The sequence below is a fragment of the Nylanderia fulva genome, unplaced genomic scaffold (assembly GCF_048542155.1).
Source record: "Nylanderia fulva isolate GAGA-0341 unplaced genomic scaffold, ASM4854215v1 Scaffold21, whole genome shotgun sequence".
In the NCBI taxonomy this organism is placed as follows: domain Eukaryota; kingdom Metazoa; phylum Arthropoda; class Insecta; order Hymenoptera; family Formicidae; genus Nylanderia; species Nylanderia fulva.
The window spans coordinates 1-12,758 of NW_028190275.1; the positions used below are offsets into that span (position 1 = coordinate 1).

Here is a 12,758-nt window from a genome sequence, read left to right on the forward strand (position 1 = left end):
CGAAAAATTTAAAAAGTGACTTGCTTTAAGATATGTCAAATATACATGCTTAGTCGTAGTTTAGAATCGTATCTTGTGGTTCGGGACAATTGTTTTTGAATTGCACATGAATGTACAAAGCAGAATTAAAAAATCTTGAAATTCGAAAAAATTTATTTTAGACAGTTTTGTTTAAACAGCTGTATTTTTTAAAGTTTGCGACTACAAGCGATACGAAATTTACTTCACACATTTATAAACGATTCTTAATAAGACTGTTGATTTAGATTTGCGTTATTTCCTATTTGGGGAAAAACTTGAACTTTTGATTTTTTAACTGACGACGCGAGCGATTGATGTACTATCATTTTCGGTATTAAAAAAATTAATTCTTTATAGTCAGCTGTCAGATTTACATTAATATATATTAAAAACACATTTTCAAGTGCGTTCAATTTTTTAAGCTAAGATAGATTGATTTCGATGTCGAAGGGAGAAATTTAAAAAGTGACAAGCTTTAAGATATGTGAAATATACATGTTCAGTCGTGTTTAAAATCGTATTTCGTGGTTTGGGACATTCGTTTTTGAATGTTACATCGATGTACAAAGCAGAATAAAAAAATTATGAAATTTGAAAAATTTCATTAATTACAGTTTTGTTTAAATTGCTGTATTATTTAAAGTGTGTGATTACAAGCAAAACGAAAATTACTTTCCACAATTAGAAACGATATTAAATAATACTGCGTATTGGGATTTGCTTAATTTCAAAGTTGGGTCACAATTTCGATTTTCGATTTATACATTGACGAATCTTGCGTTCGAAATATTGTCGTTTTCTGTATTAAAAAATTAATTTTTCAAACTTAGGTGCCACATTTACATTAATATGTTAAAGACACGACATTTCCAAGTGCGAATAAAAATCTTTAAGCGAAATTTAAGAAAAATTCAAAATGTGTCAAATTTTAAGATATTTCAATTTCACATGCTTAGTTGTGTGTGGAATTGATTCTTATTGTTTAGAACATTTCCAATCGAAAAATATATTTATGGAAAATGCAGAATTCGATAATTCTGAAAATATAAGAGAATCAACTTTGACAGTTTTCAGCGTGCATATCATTTAAATATTTAAAGAAAAAGTTTGAACTTTTTTCACTGAAAATAGCCAAATAATTGCGTGATAAAATTTATATTGTTTTTCGGAGAACATTTTCATTATTTGCTTGCGGTCAAAGTTTATATGGTAATTAGTTATATGGTTATTTTAGGAATATACGTAGACAACTCGCTAGTGGCGTCAGTAAATAGAGTAAATGCAGTTGAACATGATTGCATGTTTATTGATCATGGCATACGTATACTCAGTACGACTGGTTCTGTTTTAGTTATTTATCGATTAAAACAGACAGATACACACATACTACGCTTCATGCGTTCGACTAGAACTCTAACTAGCTGAGTAGGAATTGTGACTGCAAATAATTTGCAAATGCTTTCCGGTAAAGTTTATTTCGGACCGACAAAGTATCAGTACGTTGTGGCAGAGGGAATGTTATCTATTTCGTGGTCGTGTAAGGCATTAATAAATATTTAATTATAGCTGAAATTTTAGTTAATATTTACATGACTGTATAAATGAATAATAGAATAGTCTGTTTATAAATGGGATGTATAGGTGTAGATATATATTTTTTATGTAGTGATAGAATATTATTAAATGTTAGTGGATATAAAACATAATACGAATTTCTAAACTAATTAATCGAGAATCAATAATTTTCTTAATGAAGAATGAGCCGCGATGTTTTATTGAAAGTTTGGTTTAGAAATAATTTTTGACGCATTTACTGATATCAATTTTATGGAGAATTATAATTTATTGAATACATTATTATGTACATTCATTGATACATTATTATGTATTCCATATTACATTATTACATCCTTATTACAACTATTAAACCTACCTATGTATATATATTTCATTATTATTGGTTTTCAAAGTACAAAGAGAAAATACATATACTACATATATTACATAAAATTTGGGCACGTAATAATATCGATAGCTTATTAATATTTATATGAATTCTTATTCAAAAAATTTTCTTTTTACATAGAAAAAGGAAAAAGAAAATGTTTATAAATGAATATAAATTTTGCGATGAAAAAGTTTGTGCAAAGGAATTAAAATATTTAAAGATATTAATGAGGATATAAACATGCATATATAATAGTCGCGAAAATGAGAAATAAAGGTGAATCTGGCAGTTTTCTCTACATTTACGAAAATAATAGCGTTTGAAACACAGTAGCTCTGGGAGGAATTAAAGCAGGAAATTAATGTGGAATTGGACCTATAGAGCCGTCAACATCGCGCGAGACTAAAACCGCGCATATTTAGTCGGCGTTTCAGGACCGGCGATATCGCTACTCGCGAATTTAACGGGCCGCTAGGAAGATAAGTCCGCATAATCGCTCGCCGCGAGATTTATGCGTCCACCCGACGATAAATCTCACCAATCTAGCGGGATTACGCATCCGTAAATTAGCGACGGTTGACACCTCCCCAGTCCGCGACCGCGAACGGAAAAAGAAACCGGGTTAAAAATTTATTATTTCGCGCAGTATTAGAGTGCATGCGTTTCATATTCGTCCGATTCACGTTGAATCGGGAGATACATCCATGCGATACATACTAATTGATTTTAAAGAAAAGTAGAATTGATAAGATCAGCATCCCGATTTTGACAATCTCGAGGGTCAACATTTGCATATTTAAATAAATAGCTTAAATAAGAATGCAAGCTTCTAATGACATAAATAAAATGTAACATGAATATTCTTCGAATGGTACTTTCATCCAGTAAAAACTTGGCTAGGATAAAAAGATTGAATTGTCCTAATCTTCCTTTTCTGAATAATGGTTTCTCTAAAACGCAAAAGACGTACTAACATAATCCGAATGCACATTAATGTGCGATTAATGATCGGAAAACTGAAGGACTGACTCAATTAATCACTGATGTCTAATTTTAGTGTACTCTATTAAGCTTTAAGAAAATGATACATAAAATCTATATCAAATTAAAAAGAAATAGTATTCCAAATCACTGTATATCACTCAAATTATAATATTAATGATAAGTACAGTACTGTATATTAGACAAGAAAAAGTTACATATATATTATTATTTTATTTAGTTATATACTTAATGAAGATATTATATAGAAAGTATTAAAATGAAGAATATAACAATGTAATAATATTCTTTTATAAATATTTAGCAAAAATATATACTTATTTTTACTAAGTTTTTGTTTTATAATAAATTTAATTAATAAATATAGTAAGTAACATAGTAATTATATATAAAATAAATCAAATATTTAATTTTGATGCAATTAATTTCTTTATTTTACACATTCTTCATTTTAATCATTAATTATTTATTGATTATCATTTTATTATTTATTATTATTATTTATAATGAAATTTATTATATAGAAATTTCTGTATAATAAATTTCCTTAAGTATAATACTATAATAAAATAATTACATATATATGAATACGAATAATCTGCCAATCTGATATATATAAAATCCGAATATATAGCTAAAATATAAAATAAATCCAAAATCTCCTTTTATAAATGGCGATAAAGTGAATAAAATCGAAATCCAAACAATGTGTCTCTCATGTACAGTATACATATTTCGTCGTGTGAACTCGATATGAAGCAATCTTCGATTTCTTCATCCCCCAGGAGGCAGACACCGTACACATGCTGCACGATATATATTTCGTAAAAGGTCGAAACACAGCTGTTCCGGTTAGTTTAATAATATCGTACGCGGCTGGTGCAACGATGGTAAACGTGCGTTTCATTTTTACATGATATAAATGCAATATGTCGTTTGGGATGTATATGTTACACGGGAATTTTCCGGCTGTAAATTTCTCATCGAGTATTTCTTGATATAGTCGGCATTTGTGGTGTGTACATTCCGTGGAAACACGGTAGCGAGGCAAATCCGAACGCAAAATATACTGGATTCCAAGGAGCGTCCCAAGTATCCGAGAGACGCGCTAGTTCCGCACACAAGTCTGTTTATCCGAATATCCCGGAGGTAAGATAGGAATCGCAAGGATGTAAATCTCGCTCGTCTTTTAGAAACAACATGTCTCGATTGAATATTATGTCCCGCTGCATATACTATACAAAATACGCGATTTTATTTGGCATTCCGAGATTTGACTGACCGGTAAAGAAAAATAACTGTGTTTCTATTTCTTAAATAGTACGAATGCTTAAAAGAGATGTTAAAAAGATGGGATAATTTTTAGGCAACCTTTTAAATTATATAATTATTTTTTTGTTTGACTTCAATAAGGTGAGATATAATATCATTTGTAATCTTCAAATGGATTAATAATAGAGATACAAACTCATGTTACTCATTTGTGACTTTTAAATTGCTTGAATTAATATATATTATTTTAAGATATTTTCCATGAAAGTAATTTTCAATAAGCTTATTACACGACATAATAATTTTAATTCATTTTGAATTATTATCTATTATATTACAACATAACTTTAATTCATCGAATAAGGCGTTATAATAATTTATAGAATTATTATTATGTTGTAATGTAATTTTAATTTATCGAATTATAATAGCAACATACCGCATTAATTCATCGAATTATTATGTCGTGTCATAATTCGATATTATAATAATTCCAAATTATATTCCGACATAATAATAATTGAATTATTATTATTATTAACAATACAATACTAAAATTAGAATAAATTTAATAATTTGTATATTATAAAAATACAGAAGAATAGAGGCTATGTAATTGTAGCAACAACTTTCAAAAAATTAATTTTTAATATGGAAAATGACAGTATTTTGTTTATAGTTGTTCGTAATAACAATAATTTTGTTTGTAATTATGTCAATTAAAAATTTAAAAAATGACTTACATCCGATTTTAAGACTTTTTAAATTCGCTTACGCATGCTCTTTTTAGAAATGTTTGTAGTTGTTTGTAGTGATTTTTTATTCGTTTCTAGTTGAAAGGTTTTGAAATTATAATTGCTTAAACAAAACAAAAGTAAACATTAAAGATTTCTCAAATCTCCTTTTTCCAAATGATTAAGACTCCTTTGTAGTTGTTTGTAGCAATCGCAATCGAAACTTACATCGATGGAAAAGCAGATTTAAAAAATCTTTAAAATTAACGAATATCACTTTTGACTCTCTTTTTATTTAAACTATACTGTAATTTCTAAACTGCGTAACTACAAATAAAACGAAAATTACTAGAATGAACTAAAAGCTCTACTTGACTAATGAACTATATAAGAACTCTAAAGAAGACTGCGCATTCGAATTTGAGATATCTTAAAATCGGTTGTTCACTAAAAAAAATCGATGTACTTTTACATGGAAATTACGTTATAAGTTCGAATAAGTCTTTAAGCGAAGATAGATCGAGATCGATCTTAAAGCGAAACGCGCAGCACCCGACTTTATGATCCTTCAAATTCAGATGCCAGGTTTACAACCTAAAGAATACATAAAACATAATTCTAATAATAAAATTAAATTGTTAAATTTATCAATCATCTTAATTATTATTAAAATTTAATATAATTTTTCTAAATATTGAAAAATTTCTTACTATATTTTGCATATATTCTATTAGATGCTGTATTACGATGCGGTATTACTATAGATATTTTAGGTTTCTTTGTAAATCGTATTATTTAATTCTTATTATTAACGATAGTCTGTAGCATAAAAATTCAATTATCTTTTCCACTCTGGCGCGCATTAAAGCTAAGAGGAAATTACATTCTATATACTTTTCGTGCCTCTCGGGATTGTCCGCGGATGCGTAAGGAATTTCTGTCACACCGGAACAGCATACTAATGAAGAATTCCTCTGTTCCGATGTCGAGTTATCGGTTTATTCGTTCGCGAGTGTAATGCATATAACCGGGGATGTCGTGTTTTATTTTACACGGTGACGCATGGGGCCATTTGCAAATGAAGCCGCTCGGCACAGTGGAGAGAATGCACTTCGATGTATTTTTAATGAAGTCGGCCCACAGACTCAAGAGAGCACAGCTGTATATATATCTGACTGCGCAGTAAAATTAAAGTTCCCGAATGGCGGATTGTTTTAATTAGCATCATGCATACGCTCCGAAAATATAGCGGCAGCTAATGATAATATATATTTATACAACATATTTAAAAATATTATTGATTATGTTTAATATGCATGAGATTTTAATGAAATATGAGCAGTCCATAGTAGAACGGAAATGTAAATGAAGTATACAAAATCGCACAATGCGATTAGACGTCAAAGAATATCTTTATGATAATTTTAAGACATGTGTATAACTCAAGTATATAATGCAATATAAGCTTAAAAATGCGTGGCAACACTTCTCGATGAAAATATTCGTAATATTTATAAAAGCGAACGCGAAAAGGTCGCGTCGTAAAGTCAGTGTCGCGAACGCAAAAGCAAGTGTCGCGTAGAATAGATACAACCATTAATAATTTTAATATTTAACAATCCAAGTAAAAGCTTTTTTACATAACGGATGATAATTCGACAGCGAATGCCGCGTTCTCTTTGCATTTTTTTAGATAAACGAGAATAATATCACAAAAATAGGTGTCTCTAGAATATGAAACTCTATCCGAAATATCTATTTTCCAGAGAAAGAACCAAATTAAAATATTTTCTTTCCTAAAGTTTATTTCTTTTTCGTAAGAAATAAATATAACTAAGTGCGCGCAAAAAATAAAAACATATCAATTGTTTAATAACTATATAATCAATTTGAAATTGAAAAAGCAGATTATATTCTGCATGAATTTATTCTGTTTTACGTCATAATATTTCGCGATGACAATAAATTAATTTATTTTACGTTAACGTTGATTTTTTTTACACTATATAACGTATTTGCTGTTTATTTAATTGAAATCTGTCGTGTAAACAATCGGTAAATCTGATATTTTCGAATATTGCAATCTGCAAATATTTATTTTTAATTTTAACTTGTATATCAGATATTTATGTTATATTGCTATATAAGTATAAAAAATCTCTCAGTTATAAAATAAATTATATAATATAATCCTTCCAACAAAGTACACCTTGATCCCTACGTTATAGTGGGAAAGGCTTTTAGAAGTAATATCTGGAATGTTTATTATAAAGAGAAAGTTAAGTATCTCCAAACGACTCATGACAATGCTTTTACAGCATTATCACAAGTCGCAAAATAATTGGATTTGTATAGAGAGTGTATTTTAATACGTTGAGCGCACATTAGTGCATCGGTTTTCAGTGTCTCGCAAATAATTAATTGCGTCTTTGCGTGCATAATATTTCAATTTCGCTTTGATAAATGATTTGACTTGAATCGATTAAAATTCTATCAATTGTCCGATAAAGGTAGGATGCTATTTTATACTTATCAATTCAATGTCATCAACTCACTTTTGCATATCGACCGATAAATAACAAACTTTTATCTTTTATTTTGAGACAAACTATATATGGATTTGTAAAAATATAAATGTGTTTACTTCGCACATATTTTCGATTTTAAGAATATTTAATTTCACAGAAATTAAATTCGTTTAATTTTATGTTAACGATTAAAAGAGAAGATAATTGTACAAGGAATTAGTTCCTGACAATTTCTATGTGATAGAAGGAGCATAAATCTTTGAATTAATGTTAGATGTCTTTAGTCGATATCTTGACGCATTAATATTATTCGCGATAATTACGCGCAGAGTGTAACAAGTTACCTGTTAATGACCAATTCACGGCGACGACAAAGGTATTCGCGCGATGCTATTTGATCGATTTTGATGCAGGGAATTCTATTAAGGGCACGGTAATTACTTCCTTGCCAAACTTCGAAATTGGGAGAAGCATAGGGTATTGGGAGCTAAAACGATAACGATCCAATCTAGAAGCCCGAACTATCTTCTTGAGCAACTCTTCATGTTCATATTGCCACGTACCTACTGCGAGGAAATAACAATCGTTATGATTATCGTTCTAATGGCAATAAATTCGAAAACATAATGAAGGAATACGATCTCGTATGGTAGCGTTGAAATTCAGATAAAGTTTAGACTTGTCGAAACATATCATACGTTGTAAATGAAAAAAATTGTTTTATTCATTGAAAAAGTTTTTAAAATTAAATCTTAGTTCTCTCTAGTTTCATAAAATAAAAATTTAGAATACGATAATTTTGAGATTTCTTCTTTTTCTCAAATTTAAATAAACTGTTAATGTTACAAAATTATTGTTTAAAGAAATAAGATAAATGAGAAATATAATAAAATATGATACATGTATGATAAAAAATAATGCTGATGTAATAGTATATATATATATAAAATTTGTGTATGTATCATCAAGGTCATCTCATTTTTGCTACAAATCTTTATAAAAAGATAAGTAAAGAATGCTTTTTTTTTCTCTCTCTCTCTTTTATTTACTCATTATTACATATTACAGGTTGTTTACACATATATTATATATTTATCAGACATTGAAATTTTGTAAAATTTTAGAAAGGATCTTCTGTTTTATTCCAATTTCAGTATAAATTTCATGCCATGGTCCATAAACAATATCTAGAATTTGTTGAGCATTATTCAGATATCGACGTGTCTTTTTCAAAACGTTTCTGTAACAAGGTGCACAAATAAATATTAAATGAGTATACTATAATCGCGTAAGCAATTATCACTTACGACAATATAAATAATAAAAATATAATATACTTGTAATATTTTGATGTTGTATTAAATTCCTTCTCTAAATAAGTAAGGCATATATCCGTTATTTTATTTAATTCGTTGCATAATTCTATGCTACAAGAACCATATTTTTCTCCGATCGCCACGATGGTGTAGTCAAGATAATAAATTGCAGCCAATCGTTGATCTAATGACAAAAAAATTATATATATATATATATATATTACTTTTTCAAAAACGCTTTTTCCTATTTTCGTTTTAAAGAAAATTAAGTTATTGATACATACTCATGTGAATGCATAACCGTGCCATCAAATCGAAGGTTGTAATAATGTCGTCATGATGTTTGTATAATATTGTTTTCCTAATAGACAAGCATTGCTTTAATTCATCAGCTGCCTTCTGCCACTGTTCATTAATTATGTAATTTTCTGCTCCTTTGAAATAAGTATTAGCTTGCAGTTGTGCTTGTCTTATTTTATAAATATAAATGAATTCAAAAACTGTTGCTCCGCAATCTGAGCAAAACATTGGAGGGTCATGATCGTCGCATAATAATAATGGTCCGCTGCATTCAGGGCACTTCATTGCAGTAAATTTTTTCTTTAAAAAAAATAACAATTTTTATATATTAATGTGATATAAAGTTTTGAATATACATACAAAAACGGCTCGTAATTTACCATAAAATTTTCATACTCTGACGTCGTGCATGCTTTACAGTTACATGTGAAACAGTATTGACTTTCCAGATGTTCTTGCCTATCCACTTTCGACATTCTTCTAAATTCAGTCCCTGTTTCGCACACATAATACAAAATAAGAACAAATAATATAATATAAAAATCTGATATTAATATAATATAATTAAAATTATGAACTTTTCACATACCATAACAATGAAAAACTTCTTCACCTTTTTCAATATTCTTTATAGCTTTAACTACTAAAGTCTGATCTAAAAAGCTAAAAAAAATAATAGCATTATGTTATTAAAATAATAGAAAGAATCCTATTATATATTTATGTATACAATAAATAATTCTTGTTTCTTGTTGAATTTCAAAAATATTTATATATTACCTATTAATTATATTAGGATCACAAGAATGATTCATCATACTTGCAGAAGGATAAATTGCTGTAGCTATTCTAATTTGTTCTTCGTAAAGAAATAAATTTTCAGTATTATTTGATTTCATATCTGTCTTTATAATCTTTGTAATAGCATGTCCATTACAAATAAGCTGCAATATATGCCTCAACAATAAAGAACTTACATACAATTGTTTATCATCTTCTGTTGCAAGTTTACATTTAATATTAAAATTATTGTTAGAAAACTTTGATACTAAGCATTCTTCAAGATTGAAATCATTAAAAAAATCTGTATATTTTGATAGATATAATGTAAGCATAGTTGCTGTCTGAAAAAGGAAAGACAAAGTAAATCTTGATTCATATAATTGATTCATATAAAATTGTCTATATTATATAAATATATGTGTATCAGGTATTTTCTTTTTGTAAAAATTATATTACTCACAATTCCATACGAAATAACGTCAGTTGGTGCGAGTTTATTAAAATTGGTCACTAATTGCTGTACGTCATTAAATCGTCTCTCATTGGTCGTAGTGCGGCACACACATAATAATTTTAGAGCCAAGTGTGTTATTCCAATCTGCCGCAAAAGACCCATTTGACTGGCAGGACATATCCAACGATGGTGAGACAGGTGTGCTTTATTCCAACAATTCATATTACAAAATAAAGTGTCCACACACTCCGTACATCTGTGTAATATGTAGTATTATATATTATACATAATATGAAGTATCTATATCTACATTTGTAAGAATTGTTAATCTTCATATAGTAAAAAATAATAGAACTCACGGTATAGGAATATCATTGTAGTTCTTGCAACAATTGTGACAAAGAGTATTATAATTTTTGTTATTTATTGTGACAAAGGTAAATGCGTTTTCAATGAAAAGAGTTTCACCCTTTTTGATATTTCTGTTAGCTACAACATATCTTCCTTTCTCTGGAGTATATTTTACTTCTATACTAGCTGATGCAGATGGAAAATTAGGATTTTCATTATCCATTTTTAGGCATTTAAGTATAGGTTGCAAAGGAGATTCAACATTGTTACTTGTATCGTTTACATCATTCATCTCCTCAGTTGTTTTTAGGACTTGCAGATTTAGTTTATTCAATTTCTGTAATCGCGCTATAAAAGTTTCATTAATTATTAATTATATCAGAAATATGAAAGATGTCTGTAATAAGTATTTAGAATTTTCTTCCTAATTTTAGATATATACAAGTACATAAAGTGAATACTTGCCTGTCTGTTTAGGTGTCATATCATATTGAGCACTTGAATTGTTAAGTTTAGAAATAATTGGAGCAGCTTGTATTTTTTTATTCAGTTTCAAGTAACACTCAATTAAACGTAGATATAGTTTGCCATGTAACTGCTTCGGATACTTGTCTAACTTGTCTAACACCAGTTCGATATCTTTGATGCAATCCTTTGCACAAGATTAATAAATTACATTTACAAATATAATCTTATTACTTTTGAGCATGCACACACAGTTATTATAAATAAAATAAATTATAAATTAAATAAATAAATAAAAGTGCAGCAAAAATACATATTATAATCTTTGAATATAGTTCAATTCTATTACTTACTTGCCATCTTTCCAAATAAAACAAAGTTGCTGATCGATTTGCAATTGCTAATGACAGCTCTACATCATCTGATGAAGCATATATCGCACTCTTTGTAAAGAATTTTATAGCAGCATTATATTCTTTTTTTTTATATGCTTCGCGTCCTTTGTCATTATGCGATTTTGATATACTCAGGTTCTTTCTTTCCTTTCTTATCTTTCCTTCATTGTAAAGATTACTTAGCCATAAAGATATAAATTTTCTGCAATATAATTTTATATACAAGTATATAATTACTAATTAGAATAGATAATGCAAAAGCTGATAGATGATCAGGAAGCCCAATTTAATTTATATTATAATAGACAAACACAAGTATACTAAATAGTTAACCTTTAGAGAATGGGAAATTTTCATTGCAAATCGACCTCTTTTAAAACGTGTAATTCATATATAAATCGAATGTATAATTTAGGACAAAACTCCGATCAAATAGGTGGTCCCTAAAAGGACCAGTCCCGTTCTCTAAAGGTTAATTGAAGCAATTAATTAGGACGCATAAAATATAGAGCTTAGCTCTATTCAACATGAAAATATTTGTAATATTTATAAGAAATTTATATCTATACTCACGTAACGTCCTTATTAGTCAATAAACAAGACATTAGCTCACTTTCGCATTTCATATTTTTTATATCATTTTCGAGTTGATTCGGTTTTACAATATGATACAAGTAATCTACAACGCTATCCCACTGCATCTCGACCAAGTTTTTTTCGGAATACATTTGACGATAGAAAGATAAATACAACTCTTTCTTGGAATAAAATACACAACGTGACTTTACTGCTATTCAGCAATGACAAAGCACAGAAAGGCGACGGTTTATGTTTATTGATTTTAGCAAACAGCAACTAATGTCACGAAACAAGTCAACTTCCGTCTGCTTCAGTTAAATCTCTCGTTTTCAATCTCTCGTCAGTAAACCTCTGACGATTAAAAAATATGTGTTTGCGTTCACGATAGGAAAAGAGAAAAAGGGATAAAAGGAGAGAGAAAAACAACACTTTCGAAACGTAAATAAAAATGTTTGATTGGTTGATTTGCATACGACTCAACTAGAAACTTTTATATTCATGGTTTTACCATCTCGTAACCAATCATAGCGAGCAATTCATAGGGTTTTTTGCTAGATTGACCAATCAAAGAGTTCCATGAATAATACATCGAACTCATGATTAGTCGATT

General features: G+C 28.7%; 1 protein-coding gene across 1 annotated transcript; it reads right to left on the minus strand.

Annotated features, from left to right (window-relative positions):
• Positions 1 to 8,530: 8,530 nt before the first annotated feature.
• Positions 8,531 to 12,652, minus strand: LOC114929544 (protein-lysine N-methyltransferase SMYD4). Its single transcript, XM_029301119.2, has 11 exons — positions 12,143 to 12,652; positions 11,528 to 11,771; positions 11,175 to 11,361; positions 10,718 to 11,057; positions 10,365 to 10,614; positions 9,902 to 10,245; positions 9,711 to 9,784; positions 9,502 to 9,614; positions 9,106 to 9,421; positions 8,843 to 9,005; positions 8,531 to 8,745 (listed from the first exon to the last, which is right to left on the minus strand). Exons 1-11 carry the CDS (start codon positions 12,295 to 12,297, stop codon positions 8,601 to 8,603), a joined length of 2,331 nt encoding a protein of 776 aa, XP_029156952.2. The 5' UTR covers positions 12,298 to 12,652; the 3' UTR covers positions 8,531 to 8,600.
• Positions 12,653 to 12,758: the final 106 nt, after the last annotated feature.

Bases quoted from the DNA above. Each gene is read 5' to 3' on its own strand.
- LOC114929544 (XM_029301119.2), bottom strand. From the start codon at position 12,297: ATGTATTCCGAAAAAAACTTGGTCGAGATGCAGTGGGATAGCGTTGTA. The intron at 11,362-11,527 runs GTAAGTAATAGA...TCTTGTGCAAAG, and splicing joins TTTATTTGGAAAGATGGCAA to GATTGCATCAAAGATATCGA. The intron at 10,246-10,364 runs GTGAGTAATATA...TTCCTTTTTCAG, and splicing joins ACGTTATTTCGTATGGAATT to ACAGCAACTATGCTTACATT.